The sequence below is a fragment of the Eubalaena glacialis genome, chromosome 11 (genome assembly GCF_028564815.1).
Source record: "Eubalaena glacialis isolate mEubGla1 chromosome 11, mEubGla1.1.hap2.+ XY, whole genome shotgun sequence".
NCBI classification, from domain to species: Eukaryota; Metazoa; Chordata; class Mammalia; order Artiodactyla; family Balaenidae; genus Eubalaena; species Eubalaena glacialis.
In genome coordinates this window covers 31,447,782-31,467,754 of record NC_083726.1, presented here as the reverse complement: position 1 = coordinate 31,467,754, position 19,973 = coordinate 31,447,782, and the positions used below count along the sequence as shown (strand labels likewise).

At 45.7% G+C, this 19,973-nt stretch overlaps 1 protein-coding gene across 1 annotated transcript; it reads right to left on the bottom strand.

The window, feature by feature from the left end:
• Positions 1-1,538: 1,538 nt before the first annotated feature.
• DUSP6 (dual specificity phosphatase 6) lies at positions 1,539-5,986 on the bottom strand. The gene is made up of 3 exons (XM_061206255.1): positions 5,138-5,986; positions 4,084-4,521; positions 1,539-3,041 (listed from the first exon to the last, which is right to left on the bottom strand). Exons 1-3 carry the CDS (start codon positions 5,535-5,537, stop codon positions 2,734-2,736), a joined length of 1,146 nt encoding a protein of 381 aa, XP_061062238.1. The 5' UTR covers positions 5,538-5,986; the 3' UTR covers positions 1,539-2,733.
• Positions 5,987-19,973: the final 13,987 nt, after the last annotated feature.

The window sequence follows — 19,973 nt, the reverse complement described above, 5'->3', positions numbered from 1 at the left end:
GACAAACAACAAACCCACAGTGAAACGAGAGGAAGTGCTGGGGAGGCCAGCTGTCGGCTTGAGCAGAGCTGTAGGAACTCAGTGTATGCAGGTTCTAGAAGGAAAGGAGACGATAATCCACAAAGAGGAAATGCACTAAAATTATCCACCACCCATATTAAAGAAAAAAGAAAGAAAGAGAAAAGAAATCAGAGAAAAGTCGGTGGGGGGGGGAGGTGTGTGGAGAAGCACGCAGCTACTCGAGCTGCAGCTGGACGGGAAATTGCTAACGCTGCTTGCAAATCCCTACTTTGAAGAGGCAGTTTAGGGAATGCCAGGAGCGGAAACCGTTCAGAACTGGATTAACACGAGCCAAGTTGAACTGCAACCCACTTCTCCTTTCCGAGCTCTGGCTGACTTGGGGCACCCAAATGGGAGCGACTGACTTGGTATTTTTTTGCACTGTTTCTGCCTTTTATACATGCTTAGGTGCTAAAAGTCACACTGGACAGCTTGATAGGATTGCCATAAAATCCGGGCTACTTGCCTCCTGCCAAATAATTCAACTGGCACCTCACAGGTACCGTGTGGGTGAAAAGCCCATCTTTCTCCCCACTGCAGACCAAGGCACCAAGCTCATTCAAAAAGGGCTGGAAATGTATGTTCTAATTCTTTTGATTTCATACACCTGCCCTTTATTCTGATTTTGATTTGTGTATTTTGACACTCGGGACAAGGAGAGGTATGTCCCAAGGAAAATGACAGGATATTAAGCCTTTACCTTAAAGTAACTGTTCAAAACAACCTCAACATAAAAGTTCAATAGGAGTTTCTGGCCCACATTCTAAATCAGTTAAGTACAAAGCACGTTAGGAGTGGCAATGCTTCATTTCAAGTGCCAACGTGAAATCGTGGCCACATTTAGACTCAGGGAGAAAGCTTAGCTATGCCCTGCCCTGTACACGAGAAAGGAAAGGGGAGACACCATCCCAGATTCGTTATTCCAACGCTAGGAGAATTTGCAGGTAGAATTGCCAGACAGTTACAGACCGGAAAAAGAATCATCTCTACTTTCTCCCTGGCATGTCTAAGTATTATTGAGCAGAAGATCCTGACAGGGAAGGAAAGAGAGGTGAACACTGCCAACTGTCACCTTGTTATTCTGGTGCCTCCTCTTTATGACTATTCATGAATATCCAAATCTTATACTTCAGCAAGCTGTGCTCTATGACTTCATTCTTCTTCAAGAGCATTACAATTTTCCTAAGTAAGCCAGAATTTATCATTAAGTATGGTCCATTGGAATGATGTAATCACTCTCTTCCCTTCGTATTAAGTATTATCCATAGGAATGATATAGTCAATCCCTTATGTCACTTTTATTTGAAGCAAAAGATGCACCTGAAAACTTGGAAATAGCTTAAAAGATGAGAACTTTGCCCCATTATTCCTACATGTATTTACAAGCCAATATCAATCCCCAACTGAAAAGGTCCTAAAATGTGTCACTTCACATGTAAGTACAATTAAGGAGAGATTTTTTAAAAATACACATTCAATAGCCAAAATAATTATTTATTAATAATTTAAGGTTTTACATTCTTATAATAAATTTCAGCTCAGAACTTTATACCATGAACATAATGGAGCCACTTGTCTTCCTCCTTCACAATCATATGCATGTCGCCTATTGAATGGGTACCCATGCTCACACACACGCTTCCAGTTTCGCACAAATTGTTTTTAAAAAGGAAAGAGACCAACCCAAAGTATTGCATTTGAGGTGACACTCCCTGAAGAATTTTGTACAGAGGTAATATACTGTTTAGCACAGCTGAAGTTTAAAAAAAAAAAGTGAGCCCATGATTTTGGTGTCTTTCCAAGATATCCCCTTTGAGACAATACAAGCCAAAATATTTACAAAAGTAAGGCAGAGTCAAACTACATTACGAGAAAAAACAAGGTCACAAGGAAGGTATATGAAAGAGACTGAAGACTGCACCATAACAAGGTCTCTGTGATCATAAGTGTCCATGAAAACGTCATTCAGAATTGGTAAAGTCGAGCATGCTGCAAATATATCCTTTGGATTAGAAAAGAGCAAAAAGTTTCAGTTGTTTTGTTTTAAGAAGTGGCATACTGCTTTCTCCCTTTGGATGATTTCTTTTAAACCCATCAAAGGAAAAACAAACACAGTTCAAACAAACACTGTCAAATGATTTAAGATCAAATATTTACAATAATCAAATGGAGTATCAGATTCATTTGATTGATTATTTATTTATTTATTTTCTTTTTTTTTTTTGCAAACTGATACTACAAATAGAGCTGAAACCTCTCTTTGGCTCCTCTATATGCAAAATTGAGTCAGTCTTCACTGAAGACAATATAGAGTCAGTTCCAGATGCAAAAGGAAACAGTCATACAAGGCCCTAGAGAACAAATGCTCCTACCCTACCATTTGGTCCTACCCTATATACCTGGAAGTTCTCGAATCCCAGTCCCTGCAGGGGTAGGCTGTACACATGGGTGTGGAGCAAACCTACTGCCTGTATCTATACAGCAGGTCCTGTTCTTCCAACGAGAATGGAGCAAATCTCTCCCTTTGGAATAACCAATTCCACACGTGGTAACCTTGTCTAATACAGACAGCTGGTGTCATGTTGACACCTGGGCCACATACAAAGAAAGCAGCCCAGCTGATGCTGCTAACAGAAACTGCTGAAGAATGGACACATCCCAGTGTGGGGCCTTTCACGTGGATTGCAGGGAGTCCACCTGGTAGACATTCTGGTTGGAGGGCGTGGTGAAATAGAGCTGCTGTGCTGGGACCCGGTTGTCACAGGGGCTGCTGAGTCCCAGCGTCCTCTCGAAGTCCAGCAGCTGGCCCATGAAGTTGAAGTTGGGGGAGATGTTGGATTTCTTCATCTTCACAATGTCATAAGCATCGTTCATTGACAGATTGAGCTTCTGCATGAGATAAGCCACAGTCACAGTGACTGAGCGGCTGATGCCAGCCAAGCAATGCACCAAGACACCACAGTTTTTGCCCCGGGCTTCATCTGTAAACACACAAAAAGAAAGGCAAAATGTCAGTAGACTGAAAACCACCCTTTGTGAACGACCAGTCTAAAAACTGAATAATAATGATAATAATAAAAAAGATAAAAAATAATTGTGTGCAGCAGTTGAGCCCTGCAGGCAGCAGAAAATGTATCACTGCGATAAAACATGTACACTGGGCACAATTACATATTTCAGATATTTTCTGAAAAGGGAGCTTTTGTATTAAGTTCCTGCCAACAAAAAACTCCTTAATGTGTGCATTCTTTGCCCCAGCATGTGAATACCAGAAACCCTGCAATATGGTCGTGAATGCCTTTTATACAGACAAGCAGACTGCAAGGGTCTATTAAATTATTCTCCAACTGTTGTGCAGCTAACAATGGAGATATTCAGGCATTTTAAAAGAGAGAGGGAAGTCACAGGGGACAGCCCATTAGGAGGAACAGGATGTCGACATGGCCTGAAAATGAGTTCCTTTGTAATAGGAAATGCATTACAATGCCTGGAGATTCGCTTCTCCAGGCTTTCAGCCCACAGTCCTTCCTGCTGGGCTCAGGTTACCCTCACTGTCTCACTGTGAACCGGTATCACAGTAACATTCAGCTGGATTACAGCATCTAGCATTCACAGGGCTTTCCAACGCCTAACTTGGTGTTCTCTAACAACTCCCAGGTCTTTTAAAATTACAAAGTCATGCTAGAATTCCTGTCTACCTTGAGTACTTTTATCTGGCCCTCCTCTAGTCCAAAGATTGTGGGAAAATTCTGTTGTCTACTTACGAATGACCCCCCTTTCAAATGACTGAATTCAGAGTCAAGCAGCAGATAGCATTTCAAATACACCTGTGGTCTGCAGCCTTGTCAAAAGGCACTTTTTCTTAGCAAGAAGATAAACCAGAATTAAGAACGCCCTTGGAACATCAGAGATCGCCAGTCCCACAAACTAGCAAGCAGCAAGAAAGATGGACAGCTTGAACTCTAGGAAGAGTTAGGAGTTTTGCATTAAAAAGGCTGAGCGAGGACTGTTAATTAGTCTCACCTATGAAAGAAATGGCCTCAGGGAAAAACTGGGACAGGTTTTGGCTCCAGTGATCCGAGATGGGGATCTGCTTGTATTTGAACTCTCCCGCGTTCTCAAAGAGATTCGGCAAATTGGGGGTGACGTTCAAGATGTACTTGATGCCGAACTCCTCCAACACGTCCAGGTTGGTGGAGTCCTTGGCACAACCCAAATAGAGGAAGGGCAAGATCTCCACGGGGAAAGAAGGCTGGCTGTTGGACAGCGGGCTGCCATCCGAGTCCGTTGCACTACTGGGGTCTCGGTCAAGGTCAGACTCAATGTCCGAGGAGGAGTCGGAGCTGATCCGCAGGCCCCCGAGCCCCAGCACTGGCAACGGTGGCGAGCTGCTGCTACACGAGCCGTCTAGATTGGTCTCGCAGTGCAGAGCGAACTCGGCTTGGAACTTACTGAAACCACCTGCCAGGACAAGAAAAGCAATCATGTAACCCGAGATGCCGTAGTAGTTTTCACAGCTTTGAGAGCCGCAGCCTCACGCAGAAACACACCACAGAACCCTTCCAGCCACCCTGCACACAGAGCCAAATACAAGAGAAAGACACTTAAGTGTGCACCCTTGGGAACAGAACGAACGGGCCCGCCTCCCCTGGGAACCTTTATTCTTTTGAATCCGGAAATGCACAAAATGGCAACTTTTCCGAATATCTTGAAGGGGTAGAAGGTGTCAATCTGCACCCCAATGACCTCTGCCGTCCTGCAAAATCTGAACTCAAAATCGAACGACAGAAAGCAGGGAATGGTGGGGAATATCCCGGGTAGGAAGGAGAGCTAGTTAGAAAGAACCGGCCCGTGCCTGCGGCCGGAAGCCGGTCGATTCCGCGCGGGCCCGGCTCGCGGGTGCGGGACTCTAGAGAGGTTCGCAGCCGGGAGCCGGCAGACGGCCCCTGGCGCAGCAGCGCGGCTCAGAAGCGCCAGCCGAGCGCTGCAGGGGCGCTTCCAGTCCGCGCGTCCCGCCTGCAGCTCGTAGCCCGGTGTCCCCCGCCCTGCCCCCGCGCGGAGCTCCCCCGGCTCGTACCTTCCAGGTAGAACGCCCGGCAGCCCTCGTCCTTGAGCTTCTTGAGCAGCAGCCCGAGCACCGACTCGCCGCCCGTGTTCTCGTTCCAGTCGCTGCTACTCTCGTCGTAGAGCACCACGGTATCGGTGCCGCAGCGCCGGGTGAAGCGGTCCCGGTCCTCGCCGCGCGTGAAGAGCGCGCGTACCGGCAGGTTGCCCTTCTGCAGGCGCCGCAGCATGATCCCCGGGATGGCCACGTTGATGGCTGACTCGATGTGCGACGACTCGTACAGCTCCTGGGGCCGGCAGTCCATCAGCAGCAGCCGCTCGTTGCCCAGCTCCAGCTGTTCGTTGAGCCACGCCACGGTCTTGCTGATCGCCATTTCCGACGCGAAGGGCACGGGTCTGAGCGTATCTATCATGGGGGTCGAGCTGCCGGAGAGGGCGGGGTACCTACCAGACGCCCCTCGGGGCAGGCATAGGCCGAGCGCGCCGCGCGAAGCCGCCGCTTTCAGAGCGGGGTTGAATTCCACCTCGCCCTTCCCAAACCCGGTTAGCGGTTGGGGCAGGCGAGACAGAAGTGAAGCCGGCGGTTCCCTCTGCACCCAGCTGCAACCGCTCGCTCTTGGTGTCAATGAATCTCTCTGAATGAAGCTGCCCGGAGAGTTTTGTTTCTCCCCGGTGAATGAAATCCAATTAATTCGGACTCCGTGCTACTTAGAGGGGAGAAGAAAAAAACCCCAGCGGCTCCTAATCCCTCCCTCCAAGACTGCACCTCAAATCCACCCGGGCGTCTTTCTTCTAAGACTATTCAAGCCTCGATTTGCTCACTCTCCCTTAGACTCAGGGTTCGCACACCCCCTGAGCGAGGCAGCTCCTCAATGGATACAAACAGCGAGCGTCTCAATGGATACATTCTCCAGGCCAGCCAATGAGCGCGCTGCGGAAGGGGCTGTTGCCGTGGGGACGGGCCGGCTGGAACAGGTTGTGTTGATGAATTGTTAATGAGTTTGTCATTCACAAAAACGGAAAGGAATTTCCGCTCCGGATAAGCCCCAGTGCAAACAAGCTGCAACAGCGGGCTCGGCGGGAGGAAGGAGAAAGAAGAGGAGGCGGTGGTGGAGGAGGAGCAGGGCACACAAACCAGGGCACTTCAGTTGTCTCATGTTTCCTTCTGTTGAGAGTTCACACTTCGCTTCGGAACTTTTGCGCACAAATGGTGCAATTAGCAGGCACAAAAGCCCTTGTTCGCGACGCCTGGGCGCGCAAGCTAGCTTTAGGGAAACTTGTGCTGACTTTTTCCCTTTTATTCCCTTTAAACTCATTTGGACTGGAGTTCACGTTAACCCCCCGCCACCCCCCCTTAGGCAGTGTGTGGCATTTGTTTGCCAGCTTAAAAAGCCCAGCTCTGTTTACTCTGATGTTCTTTTAGCCGAGGCTGTGTTGGGGCTGGTGAACTGCCCGGGCTTTAGTGACCGATGAGGTGTTAAATGCTAATCCAACATCTTTTGAACAAACCAGGATTTTGTTGAAACATTTTTAAGCAAGCAAACAAACAAATGCTTGGTTGTCCAGAGAATAGAAAGCAAGCTTTTTCTTTAAAAAGAGCGTTTTAATTAATTAATTAATTTTTTTAAACAGTGGAGACTGCAGGAACAAACTCGTTGGGCAGTCCGATGCTTTTATTCCTCTCCGGGGGCGTGGGGCGTTATGAACCATTGTTATGGGGATCCAAATCCCCCGCCCCCGCCCACTGCGCCCTGGGGGTGGGGGGGTGGGGGGCGGGTAGCGCTCGTTAATCATTTCTGAGCAGCTAGCTCAGCTTCCGACACAGGAGCCCGCCTGGAAGGGCTGCCTGGGCGAGGTGCACCAAGGGCACGCGGAGCCGGGCCGTCTGTCCCCCCCATCCGCAAAGCCTGGGGAAGTCCTCCCGCAAGGCCTGCAGGCTGCGGGGGCTCTGGAGGGCTCGGCGATTGGTTACTGTAGACCGAGGCATGTCAAAAGGGAGCCTCTCTCCCGCCCCCCGACTTCCCGCACAGGGTCACCCCCTTCCCTGCCCGGGCACCCCCTCCCCTGCGAGTCGCCGGGCACTCGTGGAGCACCGCCCGCTCCTCGCTAGCACCCGCCGCCTCCGCCTCCTCGTTCAGCGGGCGCGGGGCGTCCGGCGACACCGAGGATCGGTGCAGGGCCGATGCGGGACTTCGGGCTCCGGAGAGGCCTGGGGTGGGTGTGGGGCGAGGAGAAGTGCCTGCTGGGAGCCCCTGCTCCCGAGGAGAGCTGGGAGTCCTGGGGAAAGTGTCTGCCGCGCTGCAGAGCCAGCAGGTAATTGGGGAGGTGCTCGCCAGGCCAGCGAGCTGCGCTCGGCCGGGGTACCGCGGGGCGGAGCGGGGCGGGCGGCGGGGTCCGGATAGAGGCGTGGGGGGCGGGGGCCGCGGCGGCGGCGGGTAGACGCATTCCAGGCGCGCAGAACTCTGTTGTTATATAGAAGTACCGGGGCTGCAGCTCCCGAGCGGAAAGCCACCTGTGTGCGGCTGGCGCGGCGCGCAGGGGAGGTGGAGGATGGGGGCCTGCGGCCGGAAGGCGCGGGCCCTAATCCGGCTGCCCCTCCCTAACCCACGGCGGAAAAGAGGGCGCGCATTGTCCCGCCGCCGCCGCCGCCGCCGCCGCCGTGGAGGCGGAAGCGGAGGCAGCGGCTCGGCGGGGAGCGGCTTTTCCGAGCGCCCTCGCGGCGCTCTGCGTCCACCGCTGATATCGCCGAGGGCACCTGAGGTCGCGGGGTCTCCCCAAGCCAGACGCCCCACACCCACGGGCCGGCCTGCTGACGCCCCCGCTCCAATTTGCATTTTTAGTCAGCCGCCTCTTCTCTGGTTTGGGGAATGTAGGCTAAAAAAAGGCGGCTGCGAGGCCCAGGTTGCCAATTTTGGAGCTTTGCTACAGTCAGGCCGCCCCTGGAAGAGCGTGTTCGGTGAAGGTGGGAGTTGCAGCGCTCCTATCCCCGCGCCTTTTTTGGGCATCCCTTGGAACAGAGCTCCCATATTTCACTGGATATCATCCAGTTCCAGCTGGAGGAGGCCTGCGCTGGAGTTGACGCCTCCGATCCGCCTCCACCTGTTACAGATGTCCCTACCCCGAGACCTTTCTGTTACTGGGAGCTGGAGGCGAGGCGAGGAGAAGCAGGATGCCTTGCAGCGGAACTGAGAAGTGCATAATCTTTCAGCCCAAGACCTCCAACAGAAAATGCAAGAAGGGAAATTGTTTTCCACTTAGCTATTTTAGAAGTGCTGTTACCTGAGCCTGGGCATCAGTTTGGAAAGATGGTTGCAACACTTCTCAAACCTGAAACATTCAGCTTTACCCATGCTTCTGAACCCTCAGTCCTTCTCAGGACACTGTATAAAATGGCATTCAGACCGCTCGGTCCTAAAACGTGCGGTATAAAGAAAGGGCCTCTGGAGTGGGGCGGCCCGGGTTTGAATTGTGCCCTCACCCCTTCCTAAATGTGCGACCTTGATTACATCATCTAACTCTTTTAAGCCGTAGTCTTCCACGCTGGCATACGGAAAATGACAGAATCGCTGTGATGACTGAATGGGTAAAGTGAGATGCCCTAAGACGTTGTTGGTGTGTCATTAACTGTTGATATTATTTTTATCTTTCTGAATTCTGAACCTGCAGAATGGCCCCCGTCCTTTCAATCCCAAAGACGCCCTTTGAGGCCTAACAGCCCGCCTGAAATTCCCTAGTCTAAGGAGAAATCCTCTGAAGAACTGCCCTAACCAGTTTAATCCATGCCAATTCAGCTGTCAAGCAAAGCAGGTGCTGTTACAGACCACGATCAAAATCCTTTAACACAGTTAAATACCAAAAATACCCAGCTACCTTTCTAACTTCTCCCTACTGGTCCCCTCTTAAACACTCTGTACACTAAGCTGATATAATAGAAGTAATATGTAGTGGGTATTTACTACCTGGTGGGCATGGTCTTGATTTCTGTGTTTACATGCATATTTCCGTCAGTCTTCAGAAAACCCATGCAAATTATCCTCATTTACAGAGATTAAGGAATTTGCCTGGGTCACACAGGAGCAAATGGTGGGGTCAGGATTTGAAGCCTGACTCTTCACAGAGCCTCAAGGACTACCACATACCCATATTACAGGGTGTCGTGGAGACCTCGCCCACCACGCTTTGCTGTTGCTGCTGAAATTTGAAGGATTCAACGTCTGCGCTTTGAATTTTGACCACCAGGCATTTCCGGGCTTCACATATTATGTTGCTCATTCCCCACAGATGTCAAGGATCAAAAGTTAGGCTCATTTCCTTCCTGCTCCTTTTACATCTGGCGGTTTTCTTTGACTGCACCTTTTCATTAGTCAACCATTCAATAAATGCCCATACAGTTTTCTTTGTTAGAGTTTGTCTTAGATGCTAATCCTCGCAACTACCATTACTGATGTGTCTCAGTGTAGCACATGGGCCTGAGTTCAAATCTTAGCTCTGTCTCTAACTAATATTTTGATAGGGGAAAGTCACTTAACCTCTCTGGGCCTCCATTCATTCACTCATTCACTCACCCATTTACTCTAGGTACCAGGAAAGCAGCAGTGAATAAAACAGACAAGAACCCTGCCCTCCTGGAGCTTACATTCTAGTAACAACAGGCAATGAACAAAATAAATAATTATACAGTATATTAGAAAGGAAACGTGCTATGGAGAAAAGTAAAGCAAGGAAAGGAATTCAGCAGTATGTAAAATGGGGAATAGTTACACCTGCCTCAAAGGACTGCGAGGATAGAGACAGCCAAGATGACACACAAAGGGCACAAAGTAGGTATTCAACGGTTTTTAAATTCATTGCTTCATTTCTGCGTAAAACTGACTTGCTGTTGCTGGTGATCCTGCTTTGAATCTCGTCATCCTGGCCCTGTTGCCGGGGCTCCCAGGAAAAGCTTTCTCAGGAGAGCTCTAGTGACTATAAGAGCCACAGGCTTCCTTACTTCCAGAGGCCTCAGTTGCCTGCCTAGGGTATCAGTCACATGTAGAGAACTGTGTTTAAAGGTTGGAGAGTACAGCAGATCATCTCTGATCCATTTCCGTAAGTGCACAGAAACAATTTCATCGATCGTACTGTCTCTCTGTGTGATGGTGTGTGCATGCAATGAGCACTCGTGCTTGAATTCTTCCTGGTGTTTCCCCCTGGAAAGTTCCTTAAAAGAAAATCTTTCAGTTATAAATGTTTGCTTGGTTATTGGAGAAGCATTCCAACTTTGCAGGAATTTTCCTGCGTTTGAGAACACTTGCGATTGATGAGACCTAAAAGGGTTAGTATGACCTTTAATCTTGGAGTAATCTCTATGAATATAATGACATTTATTAACACATCATGTGAAAATAGTTAAACAGATTTTCACCTAATAGGGAGAGCATGTTTTGGAAGATCTGACTTAAAAATGGAGTCTTTTTTAAAATTTATTATTTTATTTTTGGCTGTGTTGGGTCTTCCTTGCTGCACGCGGGCTTTCTCTAGTTGCAGCGAGCGGGGGCTACTCTTCGTTGCGGTGCATGGGCTTCTCATGGTGGTGGTTTCTCTTGTTGCGGAGCATGGTCTCTAGGTGCACAGGCTTCAGTAGTTGCGGTGCATGGGCTCAGTAGTTGTGGCTCGCCGGCTCGAGAGTGCAGGCTCAGTAGTTGTGGTGCATGTGTTTAGTTGCTCCATGGCATGTGGCATGTACCAGGGATCGAACCCATGTCCCCTGCAATGACAGGCGGATTCTTAACCACTATGCCACCAGGGAGGTCCCTAAAATAGACTCTGTGGCATATCCAGGATTCAGGATTTTTAGAGGTCCCGGGGAGGCCCTCAAAGTGACAGTCAGTGGAGTGAAGTCAGACAGAGAAAGACAAATATCATATGATATCACTTATATGTGGAATCTAAAAAAAAGCATACAAATGAACTTATTTACAAAACAGAAGTAGAGTAACAGATGTAGAAAACAAACTTACGGTTACCAGGGGGTAAGTGCGGGAAGGATAAATTGGGATTGACACACACACACTTCTATATATAAAACAGCTAACTAATAAGGACCTACTGTATAGCGCAGGGAACTCTACTCAATACTCTGTAATGACGTATTTGGGAAATGAATCTTAAAAAAGAGTGGATATATGTGTATGTATAACTGATTCACTTTGCTGTACACCTGAACCTAACACAACATTGTAAATCAACTATACTACAAAAAAAATTTTTTTTTTTAAAAAGTGACAGTCGGTGGCTTTCAGGACAGCTAAACCTCAGAACAGAATTTAACTGCATTTGAGAAATATGTTTGAAATAGTCTGACTTTAAATAAAGGGCATATGGGGTTCACAAAACTCATACTCTGCTTTCCTGACAGGTGCCTTGAAAAGACAGCAACTTATGTCAGACCGGTAGGAACCGTGGAACCCAAGAGGCCCAAAGGACTGACAATAGGAAACCCAGGTAATATACAATGATGGGCTGTGCATGGAAAAAGCAAAGGGAGCTTCAAATGTGAGCCCCAAATTAAAATACCATGACTGCAGATCCTGGTTTGCCATCAAACTGCTTCCGGTGTTGCAGCTTCATGCAGCTTGCCCCAGGGTCAGCTGTGGGGAGCTTATTGAAGGCGGGTAACAATGTCCCCAAAAAATGCAGCTGTGGAGGGAAAGGCAGGTAAGCTTAGATGGAGACTAACAGGCAGCTAGACAGCAGCAGTTCCAGAGTCACATCCACAGTCACATGGAGGGAGTGGTCGGAGCTTTCCTGTAAAAGAGATGGCACTTTCACACCTTGCCGGAATTATACAGCCTGAAGAAAAATATGAACTACTGTGAAATTCAGACCTTGACCCCAATCAAAGCTTTTTAAAAATTAGGTCTTCATCAGCTTTCTTGGGTTTCTGTTTCCCCTCACCTGATGGAATACCTATTAGTGTACATTCAGGATCCCATAGAGACTCTATCAAGAATATTCTTTGGAAGTTAGTCTCTAGTAAGGAAATTCACTTACAGCTAGCAGTGTTGATTTCTTCTTTCAGATGCTTTTGTCCTTTTCCTTCCCATGGGAAAACATTCCTTCATTCTTCCCTCTTCTCTTTTATTTTCACAAAGTAGGAAAGTAAAAGCACATGTAAATGTATGTGTAAGAAATCATCAGGAGGTTGGCATCTCTGCATTTGCAGTATAGCCAAGTTCACTTACTGTTAGATTTTCTGGTTTGTTTTTTGTTTTTTGTTTTGGAAAAGGAACGACAGCACCTTGCTTCCCATTGTACTATTTCCAAAGCCCCAGTGAGGATCCTTGGTGGGAAATTAGGCTTACATTTCCTTCAGGGGAGGTGAGGGACTCTATGTATTCATCTTTCAGGAACCTTCCCTGGTCGTGTCATGGGGCCTCATGTGTGCAGCATCCTGGGCATTGGCCATGCTGCATCTACATGCGGTATATTTGTCCTGTGCCTCCTTGTATGGGCCATGTTTCCTCGGGTGACATTGCTCCTCATCTTGTGTTCCTGTATTTACGCAGGTGTAAGCAGCACAAGTAGCTGTTGTGTAAGAGAACTCATTATTTTTCTAAGTAGGTACTATTTCCTGCCAGCCTATTTTTGCCTAAGTAGTCAGGAGAAATGACTGTGTGTCCACAATGCAAAGAATGCTTTCGCTCAGTTTATCAAACTTAAGAACTCACAGATTCCCTAGGAATATATTTGTGGAACCCCAGGAGCTTCCAAACCCCAGTCTAAGCAGTACTGCTTTAGGGCACTTGGTGGGTTAATTACAAAAGCTATATTTGGATATACCATGAAAATAACAACAGAAAGCTACAATTTATTCAACACCAAGCTTTGCACATGTTCAGTCTAATTACAGTGATAATTCTGCATAGCAGGTATACTATTACCACAATTTTATAGTGGGGAGGGCTGGACTCAGGTAATTACACTGGAATCTAAATATCTCAGTCCCTTCAAAACCTCTTTAGTACCCCCTGCTCCCTACCTGATAAGAGTGACTTCATGCAACCTATTATAAAATAGCAGCATCTACATTATTTGTTCAGTTTTATCTTGCTGGTCAAGACTGGGAGTTCTAGAGTCAGACCAACCTGGATTCTAAACCTTTCTAGAGTGTGACTCTGAAGGAAATCACATAATCGCCATATACCTCAGTTTCCTTATCTGTAAAGTGAGGATAGTATATCACAGGACTATTGTGATAAATGAGTTACATTTGTAAAGGGGTATGAACAATCCTGAAACAATACTAATTCATTGGCAGTTACCTGCTTTTATTATTAACACACACCCCCGCGCACACACACACACACACACACACACACACACACACACAGATCTTAATAAATGTTTACTGACCTTGCTGAAAAGGGATTATATAATGAAAAACACTACAGTGCCAGTTTTGTTCTTAGGAATAGAAAAAAAATCAGTGCAAGATTCTGAAAGAAAAATGCTAAAGAACAGAGTCAATTGCTTTACCACCCCTCTTTAGTTGCTGGTGTAAGCAGCCCAGATCTCAGTGTGCTGAGAGATCTGGATAAATTGGGAACCTTGGGGACATTGCTTGTCTTGGAGGGACTTCCCAGTAGTCTAGGACTGACTTGCTGAAGCAGCAGGCACTTTCCCCCTCCATCTCTGCTGGCTCACAGCCCTTTCTTGCACTGTGCAATAGCTTGCACGGTGTGCAGGAGGTGAATTGGAAGTCTACTGGCCCAAGCGATGTAACCATCCTCAGTGATCTGGGTTTGTTGTCGCTGATGGGAGCACCCATTGATATACTCAAGCTTTTAAGGCCTCCTGCAGCTAAGAAATCTCCTCTGGGAAGTTCCTTCCTTCCTCTGACGTCTTGCCTAGCAAGAGCTTTTCAGGTGGAGGGAGAAGGAGCTGAGTCAGAGCTGGGTATGAGAGCCAGTCTCCCATGATTGGCAGGAATCTTCCATTCTTGGGTGAAGAGTGCTCTGCTAAAGGCCACATGGTAGAAGCATACCTAGCCTTAAGTAAACGGGCCACCTGCTCAGCACAGTTTCTATAGTAATTTTTTTGCACATGCATGATTCCAAGGTTATTTTTATTAGATGTATGACAAATGTCAGGTTTTTCTGGAGCCATCAGAAGTTTTAGATTCTTTACCAAAAGTCTAAACCCTTGCCAGGTCATGCCCCGCCCCCTCCCCCAATCCATCCCTCTCGCCTAACCAGTTTCCCAGGGAAAAAGCCTTTATAATGGGGATTTCTCTGCCCTTTTGTTATAGTGTCTCTATGGTAATTTACTTTAAGTAATTCAGTATAGCTACTGTAGTACTCTAATGCTTTAAAGATGGAGAATTAGCGGTGACATTCTCTAATATGAACCAATACCTTAGACTCAGTGACCTGTGAGGTTTTTTTTTTTTAATTTGCATAAAAGATGTTAAAAAGTTATATCTGTTGCTGAAATTGGTGGCGCTTGCGATGTGTCTTGTTAGGGGAGGTGTGACAGGACCCGTGGATCTTGTATGACCAAGATATAAGAGGGCAGCCAGACCACCTGCATAGGTAACCATACAGCCTCCAGCACTGGAGCCTGTGACCCTCCACTTCACCTAGGACCCTGCCCCCTGCCCTGTGAGACTACACCCCCTGCTGGGTTTTATTTTGGAATGTTGCTGCCTTTCCTTCAGCATGGGCCTCTCATGCAAGGTGCTGTTCATCAAAATACTGAGGTGGAGAGGACTCAGTTTGGATGACTGTACGTACTTGCTGAAACATTTGTGTGTGTGTGTGTCTAGTTAAATTTGGTATGAGATTTACTTTTATAGTGAGAGTGAGGTGGGGTGCAGTGAAGAGTGTGACCTAAATCTGGGGTCTCTAACCACTAGAAGCCTCTGATTTTTATCCAAAGAATCTGACATTTATCCAGCATCCACCTTGGCTCAGAAGCAAAGCATTTGAAAAATATAGATGCTCAAATCCCAGCTCCAGTAAGTCTGATTTAAATGATATCTGGGTCCGAGGCATCGATATGTTTCAAAAGTTCCCCAGGGAATTCCAGTACGCAACCTGGGCTGAGAACCTCTGCCTTAGAAGGATTCACAACACTCATTCCACTTGCCTAGGGAGAGGTTTCCAGCCAGACAAGGGGGTCTCAAAATAAATGTTTAGAAACAGCTGGAGGTACTTGCCTGTGGTCCACACTCCGGACTCCCACTCAGGGACCCTGATTGAGGTCTAGAGAGGGACCCAGGCAATTGCCTTTTAGTCCAGCAGCCAATAGTGGCTCTTACAGATGGACCACACTTTGAGAAGCTCCTAATAGCCTGGACAGCCAGGTTCCTCACCCACCAGCTCTGGTCCACAAGTATAGAAATTTTCTTGACGGTTACCTGGAAAGATGAATCAAATAGTACACTTTATCCACAAATATCAGAACTTCATAACAGAAAAATGCAACCTCAGACATAACTAATCTGCTTGTCCTTGTCAACTCAACTCTTGAACTGGCACGAGCTCTGATTTCTTTCCAGGAGGGCTGAAACGGTACCCAGAGCTGCCTGTGGTTTTGCCTAAAAAGAGGGTTTCTCTTGACAACAGCATCTAGTCTTGCGTTGAACACTGTTGTGTGTCTAGATCTGAAGTGATTGCTGGAGCATATGGAAATCAGTAAGAGTCAGACCCTGCTGTCACAAAAAATAAGTCTGATTGGGGAGGTTAGACACATGCCCATGTTCCTAGAATGTAAGAAACTAAATATAGTAATTGCAATAGAAAAAATGTACAACGGGAACAGGAGGACGAAATGGGTCCATTGACCCTGGGTGTTGGTAAGTGTCCCAGAGAAGACAATATTCGAGGCAGATCCCTGTGGATAAGCAGATTCCCCCCTCTCCATGGTCCCAGAAGGATAGAAGAAGAAAGGCACTCTGGGTAAGAGAGCCAGATGGCATGAGCGAAGGTTTGGAGGCATGGACGGACGTGCGTGAGAACTAGAGAGCAGTTGAGCAGTTATAAATGGCACAGAGTGGCAAAGAAAGAGGAAAGGTAGTTTAAAGCCAGATGGACCTGGGCTTTGGATGTCCTGCTAAGGAGTTTGGAATTTTTCTTTAGGCAGTGAGAAGTCATCACAGATATTTATGCAGGGGTGTGGCATGATTTCAGAATATGGTTCTGGTAACAAAGCGGGTGAGTAGACTGGAGGGGAGAGAGAAACTGGGGGCAGGAAAACCAGTTAGGAAGCAATTGCAGTTGTTCAAGAAAATGATGCTCTCCACCATAATAGTCCTATTCCTAAAATAATGTACTAATCATCCTGCTTCATTTTATTCCTCTTATTTCTGGGGTAGAAAAATCACTTAGCCTTTCTGTGACTCAGAATCCCTCCCTATTAATAGAAGATGACAAAATCCTTATCTTACCTCATACAGGGAGATGCTGAGAGATGCTTGTAAGCCAGGAAAGAGGGGGAAATGTTATTCTAAATGCCATTGGTATCATTTCTCTCCAGAAGACAAACTGCCTTTTGCCTCTAACTTTTTATTCTGAAAATTTCAGACCTGCAGATAAGTTGAAAGTTGAGTAAAAGCATCAGGAATAGTTAAGTTTCTGCAGAAGCGCCAAGTGCTCACTACCCAGGAAGTGGCATTTCTAATACAATCACCCGCGGCCTTTAGGATGAAAATGCCATTGCAACATGTGTGGTCAAAAACACTGTTCCGTAAAGTGAAATATTGTAAAAAAAAAAAAAAGCTTGTCTCCCCATTGTTTTTCTTTTCATTAGAAACAAAAGTGTAAGGGATGTTCCTCCTGTTACTCCTGTTGCTGAAATGGGGGTGGGGGGTGTCCCCTGTCTGTAGAGGAGCTAAACACGGTCATTTAAGTGAAGAGTTGGGCATAATGCTTTCAAGTGTTCTTGTTTTTGGGGTCCTAGACTCTGGCCTGCTAGCAAGGGACACCTGGCTGTGCCTTTTCCACCTGCTGCCGGGGCCTCTCTGACAACTAGATCGCCATTTCACCACCCAGAACCATAGCAGGATTCTCTCCTCTTTTTGGAAGGGTATCACCGGTATCTGTCACAGAATGCAGTACAGACTGAAAATGCTTTCCATTTTGTCAAAATGACTGTCTTCTACCTTTTAAAAAATCCATGCTCAATATGTCTGCTGAGTTGGGGCAAGATCTTCTGAGGAATAAAAAGATAAATCACATGGGGACACTCGCCTCAAGAAGCTAACAGGTGGGACCGTGACCTAAGAGAGAATGTTGCCGAAGTAGCATTCAGTGTGCAGGTAGAACAGTATCAAAGTTCAAGATCCAAAAGGATGGTGGTGTTAGGTGATGGATGGAGTCCTGCCAACCCAGGTGGGACGATTTAGACTTACAATGAGGAACTCCACGGTTCTTTGTTTTATATATGAAAACTAAATGATTATAGAGTGATATAATAAGGGTACATGTCAGGAACACATAAGAAGATAATATACAGTACTTTCTAAGGAGTTACATAAGGAATAAGTGATTAGTTCTCTCAAATGGAAATATTTGCTCTGGTACAGTAAATTATTCTGATTCATTTGTTCTCTCTTAACATGCATTTCTTGGAAAACTTACTGACGAAATTCATCACAAAGTAATTAGGAGATTACAAATTACAGAAGAATAACCCTTTTTAATCCTTACACAAATTAGTTCTTATTTTAAGGGCAGTTTAAATATCTCAACATCCCAGTCTGCATTTGCATTTACTTGCCCATTACATGTTAGATTCTTTTACTTCAAAGAGCTCAAGGAAAACAGCTAAAAACATGGCTGTGCTGACAACAAAGAATCCGTTACAAAGGGAATTAATAAAGATTTATCCATTTACTAATAAAGTAATGTGACCATTTGATAATTCTAATTTCTGATTAGATCTTTAAAGGTGACTTATTCACTTCTTTTCAAAAAAAATGTGCAAGACACAGACTGGGAGAAAATATTTGCAAAAGACCCATCAGATAAAAACTGTTACCCAACATATGAAAAAAAAAAACTCTTAAAACTCAACAGTAAGAAAACGAACAATCTGATTTTTAAAAGGGCCAAAGACCTTAATGGACACTTCACCAAAGATATACAGATGGCAAGTAATCAGGGAAATCAAATTAAAACAATAATGAGATACCACTGCACACCTATCAGAATGGCCAAAATCTGAAACACTGACAACACCAGAGGCTGGCAAGGTTGTGGAGCAACAAGAGCTCTTATTCTTTGCTTGTGGGAATGCAAAATGGTACAGCCACTTTGGAAGACAGTTTGGCAACTTCTTACAAAATGAAACATACTCTTATCATAGGATCCAGCAATCATACTCCTTGGTATTTACCCAAAGGAGTTGAAAGCATGTCCACAAAAAAAACCTGCACGCAGATGTTTATAGCAGCTTTATTCATAACTGCCAAAACTTGGAAGCAACAAGATGTCCTTCAGAAGGTGAATGGGATAAATAAACTGTGGTGCATCCAGACAGTGGAGTATTATTCAGCACTAAAAAGAAATGAGTTATCAAACCATGAAAAGACATGGAAGGAGCTGAAAAGCATATTGCTAAGTGAAAGAAGCAAATCTGAAAAGGCTACACACTGTATGATTCCAACTATATGACACTCTTGGAAAGACAAAACTATAGAGACAGGAAAAAGATCAGTGACTGCTGAGAGTTGGAGGGAGAGAGGGATGAATTGGTGGAGTACAGAGGATATTTAGGGTGGTGAAACTATCTGTACAATATTATAATGGTGGATACGTGTCAGTATATATTTGTTAAAATTCATAGTATGTCCCACACCAAGAGTGAGCCCTTAGGTAAATTGTGGACTTTGGGTGATAATGATGTCTCAGTGTAGGTTCCTCACTTATAACAAATGTTCCACTCTGCTGGGGGATGTTGGTAATGGGGGAGGTTGTGCATGGGGGGGGACAGGGTGTATATGGGAAATCTCTGTACTTCCTGCTCAATTTTGCCCTAAACTGAAAATTGCTCTAAAAAATAATCTTTTTTTTTAAATTAATGAAAAAATAATATGTATGCTGCTTCCAGTTGACTTGAAACTACAGAATACAGTTTTCTCATGAATTAGATGAAAGCCCCTTTTCAAATGTCTACATATATTGTACAATTTTTTCTTCTCTTAAAAAATAAAACATTATTGAGTTATATTTGGATAGATGATACTTGTGCATGGAAAAGGAAAAAAGTGGTAGAGAGTAAAAGTAAGTCTCTCCTAGGTACCTAGTTCCTTTCCCTAGAGGCAACTATTGTTAACTGGTCTGGTACATCCTCCCAAAGAGAGAGTCTATGCATATACAAACATATACATTTACTATTACTGATGTTATTACCGATGTTGCACAACTGTAGCAGACTAAACATACAGGAGTGCAATTTGGTTTTTCACTGAGCACATTTTGGAGATGAGCTTTGTAAACTGATACAGCTACTATGGAGAACAGTATGGAGGTTCCTTAAAAAACTACTATTTTTTTTAGTTCTAAAAAAAATAGAACTACCATATGACCCAGCAATCCCACTACTGGGCATATACCAGGCATATAGCCAGCTCATGAAAGCAACCTAAATGTCCACCAAAAGAAGATAAAGAAGATGTGGTACAGATATACAATGGAATATTACTCAGCCATAAAAAGGAATGAAATTGGGTCCTTTTGCAGAAACATGGATGGACCTAGCGTCTGTCATACAGAGTAAAGTAAGTTGGAAAGAGAAAAACAAATATATTAACACATATATGTGGAACCTAGAAAAATGGTACAGATGAACCTATCTGCAGGGCAGGA

Coding starts and splice junctions, on each gene's coding strand:
- DUSP6 (XM_061206255.1), bottom strand. CDS start 5,537: ATGATAGATACGCTCAGACCCGTGCCCTTCGCGTCGGAAATGGCGATC. Junction 4,522..5,137: donor CCGGGCGTTCTACCTGGAAG/GTACGAGCCGGG, acceptor TTGTCCTGGCAG/GTGGTTTCAGTAAGTTCCAA. Junction 3,042..4,083: donor TGAGGCCATTTCTTTCATAG/GTGAGACTAATT, acceptor GTGTGTTTACAG/ATGAAGCCCGGGGCAAAAAC.